At 39.7% G+C, this 25,467-nt stretch overlaps 1 protein-coding gene across 5 annotated transcripts in view; it reads left to right on the top strand.

Annotated features, from left to right (window-relative positions):
• Positions 1-24,758, top strand: part of Tada2a (transcriptional adaptor 2A) — a 62,131-nt gene extending 37,373 nt beyond the window's left edge. For all 5 annotated transcript variants that reach the window (XM_013013439.1, XM_013013441.1, XM_013013438.1 and 2 more), the window contains 8 exons: positions 4,768-4,831; positions 7,007-7,050; positions 11,295-11,405; positions 14,513-14,584; positions 16,365-16,497; positions 18,334-18,377; positions 21,421-21,494; positions 23,890-24,758. In XM_013013439.1, the coding sequence (XP_012868893.1) occupies positions 4,768-4,831; positions 7,007-7,050; positions 11,295-11,405; positions 14,513-14,584; positions 16,365-16,497; positions 18,334-18,377; positions 21,421-21,494; positions 23,890-24,075 (728 nt within the window). In that variant the 3' untranslated portion in view covers positions 24,076-24,758. The remainder of the gene's footprint in view (positions 1-4,767; positions 4,832-7,006; positions 7,051-11,294; positions 11,406-14,512; positions 14,585-16,364; positions 16,498-18,333; positions 18,378-21,420; positions 21,495-23,889) is intronic.
• The last annotated feature ends 709 nt before the right edge of the window (positions 24,759-25,467 follow it).

The raw sequence follows: 25,467 nt of genomic DNA, 5'->3' as shown, positions 1-25,467 counted from the left end.
CCTTGAAGTATGGGCTTGAGTGCTGTCCCTCAGCTCTTCAGCTCAAGGCGAGCACTCTACCACTTGAGCCACAGTGCCACTTGGGGTTTTCTGGTGGTTTACTGGAGATAAGAGTCTCATAGACTTTCCTGCCCAGGCTGGCTTTGAACCTCGTTCCTCAGATCTTAGCCTCTTGAGTAGCTAAGATTCAAGTCATGAGCCACCAGCGCCCACAACTTTTTATTTTAAATTAAGTCATTCCCACACAAATTTCCAGAAACAAAATGATAAATTTAGTATCTAACAAAAATTACAGAAATATTTTGTCAGAATTAGTAATTTTCACTGGCTCTTCAAGATATTTCTTTTCTATTGAATTTATCTTATTGGGTAGCTAAATGATCTAAGGCATAAAGAGCCTAACACATGAGAAATTTTCAGGGTATTTGTTATGATATATTTGTTTCGCTTCCTGCTTTGAACTGTTAGGAATTAGACTTTAATTTTTTTTTCTTTTTCCTTTTTTCTTTGTGCTGGTCCTAGGGCTTGAACTCAGAGCCTGGGTGCTGTCTCTGAACTTTGTTTTAGGAATTCACCACTTGAAATACAGCTCCATTTCTGGGTATTGGGGTTTTTTTGGTGGTTAATTGGAGATAAAACTTTTACAGACTTTCCTGTCAGGGCTGGCTTCAACCTGCAATCCGAAGATCTCAGCCTCCTGCATAGCTAGGATTATAGGTATGAGACATTGGTGCCTGGCTGGTAGTTAATTTTTGAAAATATTTAGACTTCAGAAAACATTGCATTCTATCATCTCTACAGATTATGCAGCTAAGATTTAGTATTTCAGTTGTTTTGTTTTGGTCTCAGATCAGAGTATTCCTGGATAACTCTCAGTGATTGAAGCTACATCTTTCATAGCCTAGCGTATAAGATTTTGATATTAAACCTTCTGATCTAACCATATCCTAAGAGTAGATAGCAGCAAAATACTCAGTAATGGTTAGTATGGAATATCTGGACTTGACAGTGCTTTGGGATTGTACATGGCCCAACAACTTTTGTTTGCTATCATTTACTGAAAAATAAAATTGGACTTCTTGTGATCGATTTTATTCTGTTTTCTTACTTGATTGGTCACAAGTTTTCCTCTCACTAAAGTCTAGTTCTAGCAAAAGTGTGGGTTTCAAAGTGTTCATGGAGGTACCCTCCAGGACTTGCTGGGCAAGGCAATTGAAGTTCTCGAGAAGGAGGTTCAGCTAGAGCAGATCTGACTTATTGTGCCAAATAATGTTTTGTTGGACAACAATGTTTAAATACTTACTGTAATAAAACATGACTCATTGCCCTCCCTCTCACCCCCGCCCTGGGCTAAACTCAAACATGAATCTCCTATTCTTTGGATGCGTATTAAATTACATTGTGGTTTGAATTACCACCATTCAAGAGGCTTTTGACTGTTTTGGAATGAAACTTACTATCTTGAAAGAAGTGATTCTCATATATAACCAAATTCTTTGCTACACAGGCTGCTATGTTTTTAGAAATTATATGACCTACATTTTACTAATGCATCAATTTTTCAAATGATGCTGTAGATCTTCCTTTGAATAATGAAAACAAGTGAAAACCAACAAACTCTCAATTTGCACAGAGCTAAAGGAGACAAGGTATTAAGGTAGTCCCAGGATCTACTGAAATTGTTAAATGCTTACAGAATCCATAGATGAATGGTTTAATGTAACTGTGCTAAGCTGGGCTCCAATGGGTCACATCTATAATCCTAGCTACTTAAGAGGCTGAGATCTGAGGATCGCCAACCTCAGCAAGAAAGTCCCAGAGAACTCTTATCTCCTACTAACCACCAGAAAACCTAAAGTAACACTGGCTCAAAGTGGTAAAGGGCTAGCCTTGAGCAAAAAATCTCAGGGGCAGCACACAGACCCTGAGTTCAAGCCCCACAACTGGCAAACAAAAACAATGTAATGCTAAATTATGCATTACTCATAGTTTCTTCTACAGTTATCAATAATTCATTACTTAATCCTAGAGATCTTCTAATTATAAGCAACCATAGGGATTTTTGTTTCTGATATTTTTGACTTTGACTTCCTTTTTTTTCTTCTATTTTTTTTTTCCTAAACACATTTTATTTTCAGTGAAGCTAGATTTAGGATATAGTACTTATAAGAGAAAGTAAATTCACTAACAATAAACATGTTGAACAGTTTCACTGTTTTTTCCTACTCACAGCTCTGGAATCAAGATTCCTGATATTTACTTAGCAGCTGTATAATCTTGAGTTGGTGGTTTTGTGTGCCTAGTGTATAAGACCTATGAGAAAGGGGTAGGAAGCAATACTGGAAAGATAGAATCAAGGCAATAAAATGCCTCTATGATCTGTAAGAGTTTGAACTCCTGTAAGTAGATGGAAAGTTGCTGAAGAGTTATAAGTATCAAAATTATTCAGTCAGATTGTGTTGTAAGCTAAGCACTGGTGGCTCACACCTGTAATCCTAGCTACTCAGGAGGCTGAGATCTGAGGATCACGGTTCAAAGCCAGCCTGAGTAGGAAAGTCTGTGAAACTCATATCTCCAATCAACCACTCAGAAAACCAGAAGTGGCGTTGTGGCTCGAGTGGTAGAGTGCTTGCCTTGACCTGAAGAGCTGAGAGACAGTGCCCAGGCCCAGAATTCAAGCCCCATTACCAACCAAAAAAAAAAGATTGTGTTGTGTTGTGAAATACTAGTCTGGTACCATTTGGAGGGGTGATTTGGAGTCCATTTGGCAGAAATGGAGTCAGTAAATGTAATGATGGTTCTCTTACTAGATTGATTCAAGCTGTTGAGAGAGACAAGATATGTGGGCTAAGGAATGGGACTAGAGATAAAAGATGAATTTGAGAGTGTTCAGTAAAAACCTATTTTGTGTCTACTCTTAATAGGATTTCTAGCCCATGTATTAAAAGAGCCTTTACTCTATGTAGTAAAATATATAACAAGTCAAGAAAGGTATGTAGTATAAGGTGGGAGTAGGTAAAACTACTAGATAGGGACAGGAGGGAAAAATCCAGATTGATTTCTGCTTTGGACTCGTTTAACTATGATGCTGTTAACCAAGGTAAAAGTTATAGAGGATAGGAAAAGAAGTAGGATATAAATTTGCAATAGAAGGCTCTGTGAATAAAGATATCCAGTAGGACCTGGAGCTTACACTAGATATCTCAGTTTAAGATTACATAGTTTGATGGTGGTTGGAACCCTAGAGATGGATATGTTTATAGGATTAAGGTGAGGAATGAAAAGAGAAATATAGCTGGAGCTTTAAGAATTCTGAAGTTGAGGCTGGGCACTGGTGGCTCATGCCTGTAACCCTAGCTACTCAGGAGGCTGAGATCTGAGGATCGAGGTTCAAAACCAGCCCAGGTAGGAAAGTCTGTGAGATTCTTATCCAGTAAACCACCAGAAAACTGGAAGTGGCACTGTAGCACAAGTGGTAGAACGCTCACCTTGAGCTGAAGAGCTGAGGGACAGCTCCCAGGCCCAGAGTTCAAGCCCCACGACTGACAAAAAAAAAAAAAAGAATTCTGGCCTGGCACTGGTGACTCATGCCTGTAATCCTAGCTACTCTGGAGGCTGAGATCTGAGGATCGCGGTTCAAAGCCAGCCCGGGCAGGAAAGACCTTGAGACTCCTATCTCCAATAAACCACCAGAAAGCCGGAAGTGGCGGTGTAGCTCAAGTGGTAGAGCGCTGGCCTTGAGCTGAAGAGCTGAGGGACAGCGCCCGGGCCCAGAGTTCAAGCCCCACGACCGACAAAAAAAAAAAAAAAAAAGAATTCTGAAGTTGAATAAAAGAATAGCAAGAAAAGCTACATCTAAGAACTACTGTATTGATTAAAACTTTTCCTATCTACTGCTTCTCTTCTTATTTTACAAGAGAAAACTAGGAAAGAGCATGGCTTTTACATAGGCATCTTAACTCTTATTACAGAATACAAAATTCTGTACTCTAAACGTGAAAACATTACTGTAAAAAAATAGTTTCTGGTGCATGTTAATCTTGTTGTGACACCATCTCTTGAGATTGAGATTACTTCTATAGAGTCATAGCAATATTTGTTTTTGATTTCAGAGTGTAATTCAGTGGAGGAGCACTTGTCTAACATGCTTGAGGCCTTGGGTTCCATCTCCAACAGCAATAAAAGAAAAACTATTTTGTATCTACTCTTACTAGATAGGATTTCTAGCCCATGTATTAAAAGTTCCAGCTTTCATTCTATGTAGTAAAATATATAACAAATCAAGAAAGGTATGTGGTATAAAGTGGAAGTTGTAATCTACAAAGTAATGACATACATACAGAGAGGAGAAATATACAGAGAGGTAAAGAAATCAGGAGCTGGTCACTGGTGACTCATATCTTTAATCCTCAACTACTTAAGGAGTCTGAGATCTTAAGGATCACAGATTAAGGCCAAATCAAACAGAAAAGTTTGCTAGATTCTATCTCCAAGTAACTCTCAGAAAACATAGTAAGAGATGTGACTCAAATGGTAGAATTCCAGTCTAGTAAATGAAAAGCCCTGAGTTCAAACCCTAGTACTAAAAAGACAAGACAAAAAAAACAATGTGCTAGGATATTTTCATGTTCCATTAGAAGCAGTATTTCCTAGATTGGCAAATGTGAAATTGGAGCAGATATCAATTTGAGATTTGGAGTTTGGGTAATGGATTTTTAAAATATTTCTATTATTTTAATTTATTTCTATAAATGAATGTATTTATAGCTCTGAAGATGGCTGTGGTAGATATCTATCATTCCAGGCTAAAGGAAAGACAAAGACGAAAAAAGTAAGTACAGAAAACCATCCTGCCTTCTTTGAGGTTTGGACTGTTGCACTGATTGTACGTAGTCAGTCCATAACAACACTGTCCCCCTGATCTGGGGGAAGATAGTTACTGTCCTTGAGCTTCAATTTTTCTGTTAAGTGGGGGCAATGATCCTGTCTTGTTTTCAAATTCTTTTTCTTTATTGTAATAATGTGAGTATATTGTTTTAAGCTCTTTGAAATAAAAGGAAAAGATCAGTTCAAAATATTCCTAAGTTGTTATGCTTTTGTTATGCTCTTATTCTGATATGTATTTTTTTTAATTTTTATTTTTTTAATGGTGGTCTTGGGACTTGAACTCAGGGTCTGGGTGCTGTCCTTAAGCTTTTTTGTGCAAAACTAGCACTCTACCACTTGAGCCACAGCTCCACTTATAGTTAATTGGACTCTCACAGACCCTGCCTGGGCTAGATATGAGATCCTCAGATCTGAGTTTCTTAAGTGGCTAGGATTGCAGGAGTAAGCCACTGGAGCCCAGCTTTTTAAAAAATATATATATTTAAGAAGATTTGATCCAAAAAGATTTTTAAGTGTTCAGAGTAAGTTTCGTGGACTCTGGTTATTCATTTCCTTTGCAGCAGCTGATCTTGTCTACAACTGAGCTACACTTGAAGACTAGAGGTAGAGTTCAGTGGTAGAACAAACCCTAAGTAATTGATTTCATTCATTCAGCCATAACCTAAAAAGAAAATAAAAACATGTAAACATGTATCTTTATTTATGTGTATGGATGGATGGGTAGAGGGGTAGATGGATGAATACCTATATATATATATATATATATATATATATATATACACACACACACACACACACACATATTCAGATTTAGAAATTATAAACCTTAGTCCTCCATTGGGTCACAGAAATTTTTAATCAGTCAGAGAGAGTATGCAGAAGGTATGAGTACATAGGCATGTAAATATAAGTGTAAGCATGTGTGTTATTGTGCTGTTACTAACTATAGACACAGTGGTATCAGCAATAAAAAGCAAAGGGAGTTGGGAGACACTCTTGAGGGGCTGAGTGTGATCTAAAGTAAAATTCTTCCAAGTTGGAAGTTTCCATGAAGTGTTGCAGAAGCTTTGTTGCTAGTCGTGAATACTTCTGGTATAAATCATAGGCTCCAGACATACAACCCTGAGTGGTTTAAATTTTGCTTTGCTTAAAATACATAATTAGAGCCAGTGCTGGTGGCTCACTCCTGTAATCCTAGCTACTCAGGAGGCTGAGATCTGAGGATCACAGTTCAAAGCCACCCTGGGCAGTAAACTCCTTGAGACTATTATTTCCAATAAACTACTAGAAAACCAGAAGTGGTGCTGTGGCTCAAGCAGTAGAGCACTCGCCTTGAGCTGAAAAGCTCAGGGAAAGCACCCAGGCCCAGAGTTCAAGCCCCATGACCGACAAAAAAAAAAAAATTAGAGCTGACACTGATCACTCACACCTGTAATCCTCGATACTCAGGAGGCTCAAATCTGAGGATCAGGGTTTGAAGTCATCTCAGGCAGGAAAGTCTGTAAAATACTCACCTCCAACTAACTATACCAAAAAGCCTAAAGCTGGAAATAAAGGTGTGGCTCAAGTAGAATGTTAGTCTTGATTTTAAAAAAAAGCTCCAGGACTGGCACCCCCCTCCTACCCCCCCCAAAAAAGAAACAAAAAACATAATAGACCCAAGAGTCTTATAGAATCCAACTGTTGAAGTTGCTATTAGGACTTCTCTTTTATGATGCCCTTCCATTAATTATGCACACTATATATTTATTTCAAATAGTTTCAAAGTGTTATTTGAATACACAATTGTAAATGTTGAACGTGTGATAGTGCCTTTTTATAGTTTCCCTTCAGTGGCTGTTCTCCACTACAATTTCATCAAACTTAATAGATTAAACTTACACGTTGTGGACACAGATGCCCTTCTGTTTTTGTCTTAAGTGACAGACATATATTTTTGTGAATGGTAATTGATTTCATTCATTCACCCAGCTGCTGTGCTTATGATGAAAACTATGGGATGCTTGAGAGGCTAAAATTGTGGTAGTGATTTACTGACCTGCAAAGTTGGTGAGGAGTGACTTTATTGTTTTTAGGATGGTTAATAAAAGCTGCACTAAAATATTACTTTTAATTCTAGAATTATAAGAGATCATGGATTAATCAACCTTAGGAAGTTTCAGTGTAAGTATAAACTTTTTTAATCTAACTTCTTTTAATATTATTTTTTTTTGTCGGTCGTGTTCTTTTAATATTATTAAGTAGTTTTAAATAAATTATTTATGGCAATGGTTTTAATCCAAGTTGCCTTACCTAAGAAGATTTTTAAAAATTCTAATATGGAGCTGGAGTTCAATCCCTGGTGTACACACACACACACACACACACACACACGCACGCATGCACGCACGCACGCGCACACGGAATGACAAGGAACTAACAACAAACGAGTGGAGAACAATTCTGGTGTACACACACACACACACACACGAACGAATGACAAGGAATTAACAACAAACAAGTGGGGAACAATTCTATATTGAAAGTAAAGAACTATTCATTTAGCCGGGTGCCGGTGGCTCACGCCTGTAATCCTAGCTACACAGGAGGCAGGAAAGTCCATGAGACTCTTAACTCCAATAAACCACTAGTAAACCAGAAGTGGCACTATGACTCAAGCAGTAGAGCACTCGCCTTGAGCTGAAGACCACAGGGACAGCACCCAAGCCCAGAGTTCAAGCCTCACAACTGACAAAATAATAAAAAATAAAAAGAATTATTAATTTGTAGTCATTCATATTTGTGTAAAATGTTTTAATTAGTAATTAGAGCATAATTAGAACACAACATAACCTTGATCCTCAGGTTATAAAAATATAAACAACAGAAATTAATACTTCTTTTTTACATAGTAGTCAACACACAAAAATGATACTGTGGTTTGATGTTAATAAACATGATTTTTTTTGGGGGGGGTCAGTCGTGGGGCTTAAACTCTGAGCCTGGGCGCTGTCCCTCAACTCTTCAGCTCAAGGCTAACTCTGTACTACTTCAGCCATAGCTCCACTGCCAGCTTTTTCTGTTTATATGCTCCTGAAGAATCAAACCCAGCACCTCATGCGAGGCAAGCACTGTACCACTGAGCCACCTTCCCAGCCCCATAAATGTGATTTTTTTTAATGAACTGCTAACTTTGACTCTACTGTTTTAAATAATTGAGATAACTAAGCTGGGCAGGTAAAAATCTCCTTTTTCTACATTGTAGATTTTTGAGCATTTTTATAGTAATATAAAATGTTTATAGTAATTGTATCATAATGTTTTTTGTTTTTGTAAAATTACTTCATGTTTATTATTTTTGTTTTGGAGTTTTTAAATTGTAAGTAACATAAGTAAGGTAATGAGTACATTTCTTTTCAAACAGTGTTACTCCCTCCCTCATTTTCTCCCTTCATAATTATTTTAGAACAAATCTCCATAGATAAAATCTTTCATGAGTCTGGTGCCAATGGCTCACACTTGTAATTCTAGAAACTCAGATCTGAGTTTGAAGCCAGGTAGGCAGGCAAGTCTGTGAGACTCTTATCTCCATTGAAGTACCAAAAAAGCTGGAAGTGGAGCAAGTGGCTCAAGTAATAGAGTGCTAGCCTTGAGCAGTAGAAGCTTAGGGACAGTGCCCATACCCTGGGTAGTGTGAGTTCAAGCTCCAGAACTGGCACACACATACACAAAAAATCTTTTATGAGCATCTCTTTGGTGAATACTCTGGCACTGCAGAGTTTAGGTCATCTAGCCAGGCATATTAAGTGTCTTTATAATTTAAACAAATGCCTCTATAGTTTTTAAAAACATGGTTATGATCATATTATACTTTATACCCTTTATTTTCTGTCCCTTTGCACATTTGTCAAGTTATTGTAGTGTTTTAAGGCTATCACTTTTTTTTTTGGCTGTGGGGCTTGAACTCTCAGCCTGGGTGCTGTCCTTGAGTTCTTCAGCTCAAGGCCAGCGCTGTACCACTTGAGCCACAGCGCCACTTATGGTTTTCTGAGTCTTTTATTGGAGATGGTCTTTTCTGCCTGGGCTGGCTTTGAACCTCAATCCTCAGATCTCAGCCTCCTGAGTAGCTAGGATTACAGGCATGAGCCACCAGCACCCAGTCCTTCACTTTTTTCTTTTTTCTTTCTTTTTCTTTTTGATCCAGTCGTGGGGCCTGAACTCTCGGCCTGGGCGCTGTCCCTCAGCTCTTCAGCTCAAGGCTAGCGCTCTACCACTTGAACCATAGCGCCACTTCTGGCTTTTTTTCTTTTTGCTTATGGGGTGCTGAGGAATTAAACCCAGGGCCTTATGCATGCAAGGCAAGCGCTCTACCACTGAGCCACCTTCCTAGCCCCCCCCCTTCGCCTTTTTCTTAAGGCTATTGCTCTACCATTTCAGCCACACTTCCACTTCCCTATTAAAACTTCTTTTTGTGTATGTATGAGTCCTGGGGTTTGAACTCAGGCTTTAGGTGCTGTTCCCTGAGCTTTATTGCTCAAGGCTAGTACTCTACACTTAAGCACAGCTCTACTTTCAGCTTTTTGGTGATTAATTGGAGATAAGAGTCTCACAGACTGCCCTGGCTGACTTTGAACTGTGATCCTCAGCTCTCAGTCTTGTGGTTAGCTAGAATTACAGGTGTGAGTCACCAGTGCCCAGCTTAATTTTGAGATAGGATCTCAACTTTTTCCTAGGCTAGCCTGGTCTATAGTCTTCCTATTTAGGTTTTGCACTATAGCTGGGATGATAGATGTATGCCACCATGCCTAGCATTTTCCGCTGAGATAGTGTTTTTTGAAATTGTTTTTTTGTTTTTTAACAACAGTCCTGGAACTGTGATCCTCCTGATCTCTCCACTTTTTGCATAGGCAAGATGACTGGCATACACCACCATCAAGTAGCTACTGGGACCAGGCTTCCATATACTTTATATACATAGTAATTGGGCATATTTGGTAAATGAAACAATCAATGGGTTTCTTAATCTGTGGTTTTTCCATAAAGTTTGACCATTACTTAGAGTAACTCAAGAACTCTTACATTAATTCTATTTTAATCAATAAACAGTGAGTTTGGCTTTATTATGTTACTAACTATAAATTCTCTAAGTACACAGCTAAAGAGAAGCTCTGTTGATTCCAAGATTTAGCAGTAGCACGTGCAATGTGGCTTCAGAGATACTCATTGCCATCCTATTAGATGTATACAGGATGCTAATATGATAGAATTTTCTTCACATCAGATTTTAAACCTTTACTTCAAAATCTTCTGTTCTGAGGGTTTGATGGTTTTGTTTTGTAGCAAACCTGTATCCTCGGTCCAAAAGGAGACAGAAGTAACCTAGATACTACTGATGTCTTATTGAAATCATCAAGAAGCAGCTAACCAGCTCTTGGAAATCTCAAACTTAGGGTTACTTTCAGTCAGTTTTATTCCCGATCTTTCTTTGCAGATGTGTTTTGATTAGAGCTTTGGTCAGTAGTAATCTACAGAGTTGCTGGCTCTGACCAAGTTCATATGTGACCATCTACTTACATGATACTTGTCAAAATGTAACTTTATTAGTAAGTTAAGTTTTAGTATTTTGGTTTAGAGAAAAGTGAAGTTGCACTCATGAACAATAAAATACATACTTTATCTAAGCCTGTGTAGGTAGAGAGATTTCAGGAGAGGCAGAGACTGTACACTTTTTTCCAAGCTGGTAGATCCATCTACATGAATTCTTGTGTCTGCACCTTGCTTGTTTGCCTACAGGAATTAATACCAGAAATTCTAGCCATTGTTCCTAACAATGCAGGATCTGCCTTTGGTTCTCATTTCCATTGCCATAGCAAAGAGTATAATGCATCTTGGACAGTGTCCCCCTCAATTTTCTTGCTTTAAAAAAAAAATGGAACTGGCTGGGAAGGTGGCTTAGTGGTGGAGCGCTTGCCTTGCATGCCTGAGGCCCTGAGTTCGATTCTTCAGCACCACATAAGCAAATAGAAAAAAGCCGGAAGTGGCACTGTGGCTCAAGTGGTAGAGCGCTAGCCTTGAGCAGAAGAGCTGAGGGACAGCGCCCAAGCCCAGAGTTCAGGTCCGACGACTGGATCCAAAAAAAATTTAAAAAAAAATGGAACTGGGAATGTGGCTTACTGTTAGAGTGGTTGCCTAACATGCATGAAACCCTGGCTTCCATTCCTCAGTACCACATAAACAGAAAAGCCAGAAGTGGCACTGTGGCAGAAGAGGTAGAGTACTAGCCTTGAGCAAAATAAGCTCAGGGATAGTGCCCAGGCCCTGAATTCAAGTCCTAGGACTAGCGGGGGGAGGGGGGAGGAGGAGAGTGCAGTAAACCTTGAGATCCTTACATTCTTCATGATATGGTTTGCACGTTCTTTTCTCTGTAGTAATGGAACGTCGGTATCCCAAGGAGGTCCAAGATCTTTATGAAACAATGAGACGTTTTGCAAGGATTGTGGGGCCAGTGGAACATGATAAGTTCATTGAAAGCCATGCATGTAAGTGGATTTTAAACCTCATTGAACAGATGTTTGTTTATATGTTTGCTTTTGCTTATATAAATAAGAGAGGTAAAAGTATATTTTATGTATAGTAAACAAATAAGTTATGGATATTTCTGTATTGGCATGAGATAAATTTAGTGTAGTGCTGTAAAGGTAGGAGGAGAGAGGTTAATAGACTTAGTGATGCTGGGCACCAGTGATTCACACCTTTAACCCTAGCAACTCAAGAAGATGAGATCTGAGGATCATCAAAGTCAGTCCAGGCAGAGAAGTGTATGAGACCCTTACCGCCAATTAACTACAAAAAATAAAAACAATTTGAGCTGTAGCTCACATGGTAAAGTGCTAGCTAGCTCAGGGATAGCACTGAGGGAGAGAAAAAGATATATATACACATATACATATATGTGCATATATATATACACAAACACATATGCATGGGTATATAATTTGTATCATATTAAAACTTATTTTAGGCTTGGTGCCAGTGACTCAAACCTGTAATCCTAACTACTCAGGAGTCTGAGATCTGAGGATCATGGTTCAAAGCCAGCCCAGGCAGGAAAGTCTGTGAGATTCTTATCTCCAATTAACCACCAGAAAACCGGAAGTGGTGCTTTGGCTTAAAGTGGTAGAGGGCTCACCTTGAGCTGAAGAGCTCAGGGACAATGCCCAAGCCCAGAGTTCAAGCCCCACAACTGACTATAATATATATATATATTTATTATGTATTTATACATACTAGCATATTAGGTTTGAACTAAAGGCCTTACACTTACTAGGCAGGTATTCTACACCTTCAGTCACATACTTGCACCCATTTTTGCTTTAGTTTTCAGGAAGGGTCTCAAGTTTTTGCTTGGGTTTGGCTTCAGACCATTATCCTCCTATGCAGGCATGAACCATTATACCTGCTTATTGGAGATGAATTCTCTATAACTTTTTACCCAGGTTGGCCTAAAACTGCAATCCTCCCACACTTCTCCTCCCAAGTAGCTGAGATTATGTGCTATGATTCATTGCCTAGTGACATCATATTGTTATATACATATACATAAATATTTTAGTATTGAAACTAGTTTTTAAAATGGTGAGAGAGTTAGATGATTCGTGGAAGTAGTGCTTCCACCATTCTCTTGACTTTTCTGGTTTTTCTAAGAGTTATAATTTGATTTTTTTTTCCTGGTCCTGGGGCTTGAACTTAGGGACTGGGCACAGTTTTTCAGCCTCTTTATGCTGAGGCTAGTGCTCTACCACTTGAGCCACAGTGCCACTTCTGGCTTTTTCTAAGCAATTTATTATGGAGTTTACTGCCTAGGTTAGCTTCTAACTGTGATCCTCAGATCTCAGCCTCTGGAGTATCTAGGATTACAGACTTGAGTCACCAATGCTAGGCTTTATAATTTGATTTTTTTATTATAAAAAACTGAAGTTGTGCTAGGCACTGTCTCACACCTATAATCCTAGCCTCTTAGAAGGCTGAAATCTGAGGATTGATCTTTGAAGCCAGCCAGGGCAGAAAAAAGCTAGTGGTGTGGCCTACCCTGAATGAAAAAGCTAAGCAAAATTGGAAGGTTTATTTTAAGCTAGTATACACACACAAAAAGGGAAAAAAGTTGTCAAGGTAGTTTGTTCTAGACTTTAAGACAGTCTGGATATGGTTGATTAGTCTATGCTTTTCAATCTGAGATGTAAGTTATATATATTTAGTTATATAAGTTATTTAAGTTATATACAATTTAGTTCTGAGAAGGTTGTGTGTGTGTCTGTCTGTCTATCTATCTATCTCTCTTTTCCTTTTGCTATAGGGACGTCAAGAGGTTTCAGAACTTTATACTCTTGGTTTTTTGCTGTGGCTTTTTGCTAACTAGTTGGAAATAGAGTCTTGAGGATTTATAAATCCTCCTGGGCTGGCTTTAGGCCATGATCCTCTTATCTTAGCCTCCTGAGTACCTAGGATTATAGGCATGAGCCCCCAGCACCTAGCTGGGAAGGTTCTTTTTTTTTTTTTTTTTTTGCCGGTCGTGGACCTGAACTCTGGGCCTAGACGCTGTCCCTCAGCTCTTCAGCTCAAGGCGAGCGCTCTACTGCTTGAGCCACAGCGCCACTTCCGGCCTTTTCTGTTTATGTGGTGCTGAGGAATCGAACCCAGGGCCTCATGCATGCAAGGCAAGCGCTCTACCACTGAGCTACCTTCCCAGCCCTGGGAAGGTTCTTTTTAACAAGATTCTTAACCAGTCCTTATCATGTAGCTATCCTTACATGGCATCACAGGTATTTATCTGAGCCAGGTGGAATGTCCTCAGGAAACACCTTGTTTGGTTGGCATTTTTTGTGAGGTTTATACTGAATGGCTAGTTCTTTATTTCCTGTCCCAGTTTGTGTTACATGTGGTTTATGTGTCCCTTCATAAACTACACCCTATAGATTGTCTAAGCTTTTCCTTCATCTTCTGTTTCAAAAAGCACCCAAATTTGAATAGTCTCCCACATAATGACCCAAGCAGGGGAACCTGATCTGTGTGCGCTGAGGAGACAGAAGTCTTTGGTTCGTGGAAAATATAATACTCTTTTTGTCTCTAGAGGAGAGAAGCTATAAAGAAATGACTGGGGTTTGAACACAAAGCTGTTGTCCTTCCCTTGCATCGGGGTCACAAGTAATACTAGAGACCTTCCATATGTAGAAGTTGGTTGTGTGAGTAGAAATTTTAACAGAAAGGAAAACTTAGTTATTTAAAAATGATTTCATGGAATGAGTGAGAGTACCAGGTACCAAGTTTGGGTCCCATTTTGGGCCAAAAAAAGGAAAGAAAAATGGTTTCATTAATCTTGTAGTAAAAATGAATTCAGCCAGTTTACTTAAGTTTTCTAGGGAATAGTTACATCTGTTGCATCTGGAGACAACATCTGAAAGACAGCTGGAGTAGGGTTTTCTCGGCTCTTGGGTAAAATTGCTAATGAGAATGTTACCAGTAAAAGGGATTTCCTTGATGAAATTGTCCAGCCTTTTGATGTAAGACATAATTACTGAAAATGCAAAAGGACTCACTGATGTTGATTTTGTTTCTCCTATTTCTTTCCCTTGTTATTTTGGGGAAATAGTGGAATTTGAACTCCGAAGGGAAATCAAGAGGCTCCAGGAATATAGGATAGCAGGCATCACCAATTTTTGTAGTAAGTATGTTTTACCTATATACTGTCTTCCAAACACATAGAATCTCTGAGGTCTTTTGAATTTTTTAAAACAAGATTTTCTTTTTCAAAATGAGTCTTGAATTATTTTAGTTGTTTCAGCTATTTAATCATTATAAATACATTATATAGACTATCTGAGGTAGAATAAAAATCATGACACATACAAAAGAGAGATGTTGCTCTAGATTGTAAAGTCTACTATGTACCCTGGATTTCAGCCTCTACCTTCTTAAATTTAGTTAGGCATAACCTGATTGTTTTTATTTATCAGGCTTCTACTGGCTCTAGGTTATTGATCTCATCTACTTAGGTACTGGTAATAATTATGTTAATAGTAGCTAACATCTACAGTTCTTTATCATGTACGAGGCCGTATGGGATACCTGAATGTCATTGAATTCCCCTGGTGAACTTGTGAAGTGTTGTTACTTCTATTTAATGAAGAAAATCAGGCTTAAAGTGACTAAAAGAGCTAGTTCGTAGTAGAGCCAGGTCTAAAGGAAAGGCAGTATACTACCATAGTTGTGACTAGACGGTAGAATGCTTGTCTAGTATAGAAGGTTCTGGGTTCATTCTCAGCCATTAAAAAGCAAACAGCCAGCCATGCACCAATGGCTCACACCTATAATCCTAGCTACTCAGGAAGCTGAGATCTGATGATGGAGGTTTGAAGCCAGCCCAAGCAGCCTAAGACTCATCTCCAATAAACTACTCAAAAAAGCCAGAAGTATCACTGGCTCAAGTGTTAGAGCACTAGCCTTGAGCACAAAGAGGCTCAGGGACAGCACCTAGGCTCTGAGTTCAGGCCCCAGGATGGACAAAACAGCAACAAAAGCAAACAGCCTGGCACCAGTGGCTAACACCTATAATCCTAGCTACTCAGGAGGCTTAGTTTGAAGTCAGCCTAGAACAAGAAAATCTGTGTGACTCCTATCTCCAAAAAAAGCCAGAAGTAGAGCTCTGGCTCAAGTGGTAGAGCTATAGCCTTGAGTGAAACAGTTCAGGGATAGGCCTTAGGCCCTGAGTTCAAGCCCCACAACTGGTGTGCACCCGTGTACACACACACACACAAACTGGTGTGCACCCGTGTACACACACACACACACATACACGAGCAGACAACTTAGGTTTGATTGCTCTTCCTCTGGAGGAATAATGCTTAACAAAGAGGATAGTTTTGTTTGTTTTGTTTTTTGAGGGAGGAAACAAAAGTTGCCAATCTATTTGTCTATGCTATGCATTAGCTATGCATTAGCATTTTCATTAAAGGCTGGCAGATCTTAGCCTCCCAATTATAGGCATGAGTCATCAGCTAATCCATCTTAAATGTCCAACTTCTTAACAATAGATAAGTAATAAAAATATTTAGAGTCAAATTGATTTCAAACTCAGGGAAATATGCTTGTCTATGGTTTTACAAAGGAAAAAACAATCCTGCTGGTTACCTAGGAGGGTCTTCACTTCTAACTTTTTTTTTTTTTTTGGTCAGTTGTGGGTCTTGAACTCTGGGCCTGGGCACTGTCCCTACCCTCTTCAGCTCAAGGCAAGCATTCTACCATTTGAGCCACAGCACCACTTCTGGTTTTCTGGTGGTTTATTGGGGATAAGAGTCTCACAGACTTTCCTGCCTGGGCTGGCTTTGAATCATGATCCTCAGATTTCAGCCTCCTGAGTAGCTAGAGTTAGGATTAGCCACCATAGCCCAGCTCACTTCTAACTTCTGTTGCATTCTCCCTGCTGTCAATTGTTTTCCTTCCAGGTGCCAGGACATATGATCACCTAAAGAAGACGAGGGAGGAAGAGCGCCTTAAACGCACCATGCTCTCCGAAGTTCTCCAGTATATCCAGGACAGTAGTGCATGCCAGCAGTGGCTCCGCCGGCAAGCTGACATGTGCGCATTTAGCCTAGGGTGAAGGAGGCTGTTGACCTTCACGAGGGTTTTGGGACACTTCTATGGGTACACTCGTATACTAATTGGGTACCTACATGAATCCAGAAAGATTTTACCAGTCAGTTTCAGAAACAGGATAGTACTGACATTTTTATGAAACAATTGAAAACCAATGGCTCATGCCTATAATCATAGCTGCTCAAAAGGCTGAGAGCTGAAGATTGTGGTTCTAAGCCATTCCTGGCAAAAAAAAATCCCTGAGACTCTTCTCTTTATCCAGTAAAAAGCTGGAGCTGGAGGTATGGCTTGAGTGGTAGAGTGCCAGCCTTGAGTCAAGAAGCTAAGGATGAGTGGGAAGCCCTAAGTTCAAGCCCTACTACCTCTACAATCCTACTTCTCTACTTTGATCTTACTTAAAAAAAATAAAAATACTGACTATCCCAAACCTCCCATCCATGTTTTCTCTATCTCTCCCTCCTTAACTACTGGTATGATTTTTAAAAAAAATTTTTTGGTGGTACTTGGGTTTGCACTGGGACTCACATTCACTAAGCTGGTGTTCTACCACTAGAGCCATGTCTCCAGCCCTTTTGCATTATTTTCCAGTTAAAGCCTCACCTTATATCTTCAGCCAGCCTGTTCTGCCATCCTCCTACTTGTGCTTCCCTGCTTCACTAGAATGACATTTACATGCCACTTTGCCCAGCTATTGGTTGAGCTAGAGTCCTGTTGCCTGAGCTGTCCCCAAATGTCAATCCTCTCAATCTTTGCTTAGTTAGGATTGCAGGCTTGAGCCACCACACCCAATTCAACTAGCATGAGTTTCATTGAAAATCAGATTCCTTGGGCTAGGAAGGTGGCTCAGTGGTAGAGTGCTTGCCTTGCATGCATGAGGTCCTGGGTTTGATTCCTCAGCTCCACATAAGCAGAAAAAGCTGGAAGTGGCGCTGTGGTTCAAGTGGTAGAGTGCTAGGCTTGAGCTGAATTGCTGAGGGACAGCACGCAGGCCCAGAGTTCAGGTTCCACAACCGACCAAAAAGAAAAAAAAGAAAATCAAATTCCTGTTTCTTCTTCATGAATTGAATCAAGGACAGCCCATGTTAAAAGCAGTTCTTAGCAAAACTAAGCAATTTTTTTCCCCCCTCAGAACAACTTTTTCCTGGTCTATACAATGAGACATCCTGTTACTCATACACTTTATTCCTAACTACTTAAGTGACAGATCAGAAGAACTGAAAATTGAGGCAAGCTTGAGCATACACATGAGAATTTTTCTCAACCAGTGACTGGATGCGGTGACATGTGGCATGCTATCTGTGGGAGGGTATGATCTGAGGATTGTGGTTTCTCTAGCCCAGGGAAGAAAAGTCTGAGATTCTATCTGTGGAAGAAGCTAGGTATAGTGATGTGTACCTGTTATCCTAACTATGGGAAAGTAAAAAATCATATCATAGTCTAAGCATACTCAGGCAGGATGTAGACCCTATTTCAAAAACAACCAAAGCAAAAAAGGGTTAGAAGTGCAGTTCAATGATAGAGTGCTTCTCTAGCAGGTGTTAGGCCATGAATTCAAACTCTAGTAACTCTAGTACATTCTCTCTCTCTCTCTCTCTCTCTCTCTCTCTCTCTCTCTCTCTCTCTCTCTCTCGGCCATGAATTCAAATTCTAGTAACTGTAGTACATTCTCTCTCTCTCTCTCTCTCACACACACACACACACACTATCTCATTATATGGGCAGCCTTCCTGATAAAGGGCCCCCAGTCACACAGTGATGTTTAGAAATTGTCTACTTTCATAAGACCTAAGTTTAAATTCTCTTTTGTTTTCGTTTTAGTGATTCTGGGCTGAGTCCTTCTATTCCAATGGCTTCGAATTCAGGTAATTATTTCTCCAGCAAGATTTTATTTGTGGTTTGTTTTGGTGGTTTCTTTTCTTTTTTTATTTCCCAGTACTAAGAGTTGAATGTATGGCCTTACATATACAAGGCAAACATTCTATTACTGAGCTACAACCCCCTCTCAGAGGAAGTCTTTGTGTATGTGTTTGCAATCCCACGTGTTAATCTTTGGGCTTGAACTCAGGGCCTGCGCCCTGTCTCTGAGCATTTTAGCTCAAGGCTATGCTCAACCACTTGAATCACAGCTCCACTTTCAGGTTTTTTGATGGTTAATTGGAGATAAGAGTCTTATGGACTTTTCCTGCCCTTGCTGGCTTTGACCTATGATTCTCAGATCTCAGCCTCCTGAATAGCTAGGATTATAGGTGTGAGCCATGAGTGCGTGGCTCAGAATAAGTCTTGAATTGGCAAATTTACATTCAAGGGGTTGTGGTGATCCAGCAGGTCTCCCTCTGTGGGAGCACAGTGCTTTGGCAAAGTAATAGTAATCACATGTTAGCTCAATTTATAAACATCAGCATGTTTTCAGAATGTTCAGAGCCCCACAGGGATGATCTTGGTCCTTGAGTAAGAGTACATTCAGGGAGAGAAAAAGATTCCAGAGAAGTAGCTTCTTTATTTTCCCAGCATTCATTAGTAAAATATTGACATTTATCAATATTAATTTATTGAAGTTGTATACACCACAGATTTTGTGATATCTCAAATTAAGATCTTTGATATGAGCAAAGAAACATGTTACTTGCCAGAAACTCCAGGATTTCTTGTGAGTTACACCATTAAGATATTTCTGTTTCTAAGGTTTACCTCTTTGGATATGTCCAATTTTGCAATTGGTTTACAAACCAAGGTTAAGACATGTGCTTCCTGATGCTACTTGGTGATTGTTAATCAGTGACTAGAAATTTGCAGAGGTATTTAGTTGTAAAGTTCTGAACCAAGATTATAGTAGTCTGCCTATTTTCTTGGTTAACATTCACCTCTGCTTGCTATATGATAAATAGTCCATTTGCCTAATCAAAACATATAGACTCTTTGCCCATGTAATAGTAACCCCTTGTACGGTATTTTCACAATTAAAAAAAAAAACATACAGACTACCAGGTGCCAGTGGCTCACACCTTTAATACTAGCAACTCAGGAAGCTGAGGTCTAAGGATTATGTTTTGAAGCCAGCCTGAGCAGGAAAGTCCATGAGACTTATCTTCAGTTAATCACCCAAAAGGTGGAAGTGGCTCTGTGGCTTAAGTAGTAGAGTACTATCCTTAAGCAAAAAAGCTCATAGAAAACCTACCCAGGCTGAGTTCAAGCCTTAACACTGGAACACACATACGCACACCTAGCGCGTGTGTGCGTGCGTGTGTTATCACAGTAATTAAAGCACAGCCAGGCTTCACCTATTCTTTGATGACTTGTAAAGTGCTACATGTGTTTATTTCCTCTGGTAAGCATTTAGTATCAGTTTGTATCCTTTTCATTGTTATATAGAAATACCAGTTTCCACCAGTGAACAACTTGTAACAATCCCTTCTCCTTTTCTTCCTTGCCTAAAAGGCAGTCCCCAGAAACAGCATAAACAGTTAATGTTTTAAATTTGTTTTCTGTTTTGTTTTATTTTTGTGCTTGGGCAAAGGGCTGGCAACTCAGGGACTCATGCATGCTAGCTAAGTGCTCTGTCACTGAGCCACACTCCCAGCTTGTTTGTATTTTTTTGAGCTTAAGTATTGCTACATGGCCTAGACTGAACTAGAAGTTATTATCCTGCCCCTTAGCCCCCTGAATGCTAAGATTTCAGTGTGTGCAACTGGCTCAAAATGACCAGTTTTTGTATGTGTATGGTCTCAAGGTCCAATCTAGAGCTTTGTACACGCTGAGTAAGCACTGTTCCTCTGAGCTACATCGTTGGTGCAAAATTTGTTAATACAGCATTCCATTTCTTTTACTTAACTCGCTCCATCCCCAATTGAATACTAATCCTAATGTATATTCAGAATAAAATTTAAAAGATTTTGTGTATCCAGCTTCCCATTTTGGTGTGACCACTGGCTTTTTATTTGGGTTTCTTTTTTGGGTATTGAGTTGACGTTCTTAGTCCTTGTTTTGCCCTATAAAGTTTTATTGTTCTATGTGTAGTAAGGAGGAATAATCTTTTTTTTTTTTTTTTTTTGGTTGCCAGTCCTGGGGCTTGAACTCAGGGCCTGGGCACTGTCCCTGAGCTTCTTTTACCCAAGGCTAGCACTCTCACTTGAGCCACAGTGCAACTTCCACTTTTTCTATTTATGTGGTACTAAGGAATCAACTCAGACAAGGCTTCATGCATGCTAGGCAAGCACTCTTCTGCTAAGCCACATTTCTAGCCTGATAGGGATAATCTTTTGAGAGAACAATAACTACAAAAGATCTTTTGTTTTGGTGCTGGTACTGACTGGGGCTTCAACCCCGAACCTGAGACCTGTCCCATACTTTATTTGCTCAAGACTAGTGCTCTACCACTTGACCTATAGCTCTACTTCTAGCTTTTTGGTGGTTAATTTGGGATATGAGTCTCACAGATTCTCTTGCCTGAGCTGGCTTTGAATCAGGATCCTCAGATCTCAGCCTTCTAAGTAGCTATGATTACAGGTGTGAGCCACCAGTGCCCAGCAAGGCTGCTTTCTTAAGTGGATGACATTTGGACTTAAGATTTGAGTTTCCTATGTGATAGGAAATATTGATAATTACTGCATTAAGTATTCATATTTGATGCTAAAGTATAGATGATTAGTTGTGTATTTTAGCAGGTCAAAGGCCATCTGAATTATTTTTACTATAAAGTAAACATTAAGTTATCTGTGTTCCTATTAACCAGGCCTGCAGAGATTGGATTTCCTACAGAGATGTAATGTTCCTACACATAGCTGATCTAGTGGCACGGAGCTTTGCTATACTATACTGCTTTGTTATACTGTTCTGCTCATCTTGTCATACTGCTCAGGTGAGCAGTTGTCGCTCATGTGAAATATTTCTTCTTTCCTATGTCTGTAGGTAGACGGAGTGCACCACCCTTGAACCTCACTGGCCTCCCTGGTACAGAGAAACTGAATGAAAAGGAAAAGGAGGTAACAAAAATGAAGAAAACTGGAAAGAGAATAGAGGCTGATAATTCATTGAATTGTCATTTAAAATCTGTTACAGACACATAGCTATTTTATTCTATTGATTTAACATATGTACACAGCTCTGTTCTGGAAGTCCAGGCATTAATACACTTAATAATCTTAAATTTCTTAAATCTTAAAGTTAGAAACTTTGCTAGGTACTTTATGTAAATAAGTTAAAATAACTTAAATTTTTTTTTCTCTGTGTATCCAGGGGAAGTGTATGGGTATGGGTGTGAGTGGTTCAGTCCTAGGGCTTGAACTCAGGGCCTGGGCGCTGTCCCTGAGCTTTTTTGCTCATGGCTAGCACTCTACCTCTTTGAGCCACAGCTCCACTTTCAATTGTTAGGTGGTTAATTAGAGATAAAAGTCTTATAACTTTCTTGCCCCAGCTGGCTTCAAACCTTGATCCTCAGATCTCAGCCTCCTAAATAGGATTTAAGGTGTGAGCCACCAGTTCCCAGCTCTTTAAGAAAACATTTAAAGTAGCTTTTAACACCAAGGTAGATATTTCCTATTAAAATGGTCACTTGAGATGTTTTGAACTTTTTCTAGTCAGATAGCTTAAAATACTTTTGGAATTATCTCATCATAGACTAATCACACATAAATTTTGATTTATTGTTTGGTAGTACTGGGAATTGAACCTGGGGCCTCAGACATGCTAGGTAAATACCACTTGAGCTATGCTTTTAGTCCTTTAGTTTTTGTATTTTATTTTTGAGATATAGTCTCACAAATTTTGTTGGGACTGACCTCAGACTTGAGATCCTATTTCCTCTGCCTCTTGAGTAACTGGGATTATAGGATATGTTGCCATACCTGGCTATTAACTCTTCTTACTATTATTTGGAGGTGCTGGGATTTGAACTCAGCTTCACATGTGGTAGCAGAGTATGACACACAGTAAATGCCCAATAAATGATACTTGGACTTCCCTCAAAAGAAGAATGGTGGCATTTGATCTAGGCTCAAAGGTCTCCCCACCACCACCATCCCCACCCCTTTTTTTTCTTTTCAAGATGGTCTCACTACATAGGTCAGACTCTGGCTGTGGTTACTATTTGTTTTTGTTTTCTTAGTACCATGACCTGCTTTTCTTTCCTATAATAATCATTGGTTTTTATATTGCTTTTGGCTGTTTCTAAAATTTAAATGTATACACCTCACAGAAGTCATCATCAAAAGAGTATTTCCTAGCTCTGAAGTCTATTTTGAAAAAAAGAATTGAAAGACTAGTTTGGGGGTTAGAGGACGTGTATATTGAAGGAAGTCACAGTTCAGGCTGATTGATTTAACAAAATGACCTGGAATTTCCAGCACTTTTTTTTTTTTTGGTCAGTTGTCGGTCTTGAACTCAGGACCTGGGCCCTGACCTTGAACTTTTTTGCTCAAGGCTAGCACTCTACACTTTGAGCCACAGCACCACTTCTGGTTTTCTGGCAGTTAATTGGAGTATAAGAGTCTCATGGACTTTCATGTCCCGGCTGGCTCTGAATTACAATCCTATCTCAGCCTTCTGAGTAACTAGGGTTACAGACATGAGCCATCAGAGCCCAGCTTCAAGTACTTTTTATCTTTTTTGGGGGGGTCCGGTCGTGGGGCCTGAACTCTGGGCCTGGGCGCTGTCCCTCAGCTCTTCAGCTCAAGGCTAGCGCTCTACCACTTGAGCCACAGCGCCACTTCTGGCTTTTTTCTTTTTGCTTATGTGGTGCTGAGGAATCGAACCCAGGGCCTCAGGCATGCAAGGCAAGCGCTCTACCACTGAGCCACCTTCCCAGCCTCAGTACTTTTTATCTTACCCTCATAATGATGACTTCAGACTGCTTATTGCTAGATAATAGCAGGTAAACTGGAATTGAGCCAGTTTTCAAGATATTTAGTAGTCCAGATGGCCTCTCCTTCAGAGTAAGAAATGTAATCACAGAAGCAAGCAGTATTCCTTTATGCCAATACTAACAAAATTTTTCACTTGGGAATCCAAGCAACTGTACCTCTTCCCTCGCTGCCTATAACTCTTACCTGACAAGAGTATTGGTCTCTACCCACGCTCTACCCTGAGTAAGCCAGGCTGCGCTTCAAGAACACACTTATTTCCTGTAAAAACCAGACCCCTGAGCCAGCCTTCCCTTGCTAAAGGCTCTCCTGGCATCACATCCTGGCTTTTTCTTCCGGAGCGTCTATCCTTAGGGAGTGTTCTCTCCATAGAAGAAACTAAGTGGAATGTGGTCCAGCCACTCAACAGTTTCCATAAATAGTTGGAGGTTGATGTCACTTTTTGTTTTTGCTCTACCTGCTGGATTAAATTATGAGAATTACAGATGTTAATGTTTATTAAATTTGCCATGTCTTGCAGCTCTGTCAGATGGTGAGATTGGTCCCTGGAGCGTATTTAGAATACAAATCTGCTCTATTGAATGAATGTAACAAGCAAGGAGGCTTGAGATTGGCACAAGCAAGAGCTCTCATCAAGATAGACGTGAACAAAACGCGGAAAATCTATGATTTCCTCATCCGAGAAGGATACATCACGAAAGCCTGAATCTTTATAGGCTTGGGAACACAAGTCAAAAGTGTGGAATGTTGTGGGTTGAATGACGGATAAGCATTCTGAAGAGTTTTGTTTTTGAGCAGAATTCTTATTGTAAAGAGAGGGACAAAGAAAACCTTAAGTTGCATTAATGTCTGCTTTCTTCTCTACCCTGCTTTAAGAAACTCCTGTTGATGGTATTGTGCTGCAGAGTATGTGCTACAGAAGCTATTATTAAATGCGAGTGGGCATTCATTCCTAACACCTCTTGTAACTAAAACAAGAACCATAGTACCTTACATCACAGTGTTGGTAGAAATAGAACCAAACTAAACCACAGTGTTCATTCCCAGAAATCCAGTTCAGACCCTGTACTTGAGAGCTTAAGTTTGCTGATCATGTGTTTTACCTTCAGACATGGCAGACACAATTAAAATGAATTGTTTAAGATCATGAGAAAGCTTTCTTTTCTTGTGATTTTTAAAGCTGACACCCTATAATTATGAGCAAATAGGATGAAAACCTCCCCATGATGATCTTGTCCCCAGCTGCTTTTGTAACTTTAATGTCTGACTTTTATACTTTGCAGTCTGGCTGTCTGATCTATACTAGACTTTTGAGGAGGTGGTACAGGAAATAAAATGTCTCTGTTATTTTTAGAGTTAATGGATTAAAATGTTTTGCTATTTAATTTATGGGTGTGTCAGTATTCTGGTAACTAATGTACACTTAGGGTGTTAGACGCCCACCCTACACTCTGCACTGTCTGCTAATGGGTGTCCTCATGTCCTGGACTCACCCTACTCTTACCCTGGGCTCCCACAATATCAGGGCCCTGAGGATGAAGATGATGCAACTAACCTCAGCTTTGCTTGGATTGAGACTGGAACCATCCCTTCTACCTTAACCTGCAATAAAAGCTGCTTTTAAAACAGAAGCAAAGCAGCTTCATATAAGAGACTCACTGGATGCGAGAGTGATTAGCCCCACCACATCTAAAACTTGTTCTAAATATGAACAATATGAAGCCAAACCTACAGTCATGGTAATTTCATTTCTGTTGGAAGCAATACTTCTTTAAAGTCTGCACAAATTACCACCATAGCCGATCGATTCTTTGATTCCTTTAACATTTAAACATCTAATTAATATATGTTTTGTTAGAAGTATCGGCTAAAACTTAATTTTTTTGTTTTTTGGTGGTGGTACTGGGCTTTGAAGTTAGGCCTTTGCCATTTGCTAGGCAGGAGGTCTACCACAAACCATGCCTCCAGCCCTCTTTGCTTTGTTATTGGTCTGGTCTTAGGACTTGAACTCAGGTACTGGGTACTGGCCCTGAGCTTTTTCTGCTCAGGACTGGTGCTCTACCACTTGAGCTACAGCTTCACTGGGCTTTTGGGTAGT

The sequence above is a fragment of the Dipodomys ordii genome, unplaced genomic scaffold (assembly GCF_000151885.1).
Source record: "Dipodomys ordii isolate 6190 unplaced genomic scaffold, Dord_2.0 Scaffold19, whole genome shotgun sequence".
Taxonomy (NCBI): domain Eukaryota; kingdom Metazoa; phylum Chordata; class Mammalia; order Rodentia; family Heteromyidae; genus Dipodomys; species Dipodomys ordii.
The sequence above is the reverse complement of the archived record's forward strand: the minus strand, read 5'-3'. Positions and strand labels throughout refer to the sequence as shown.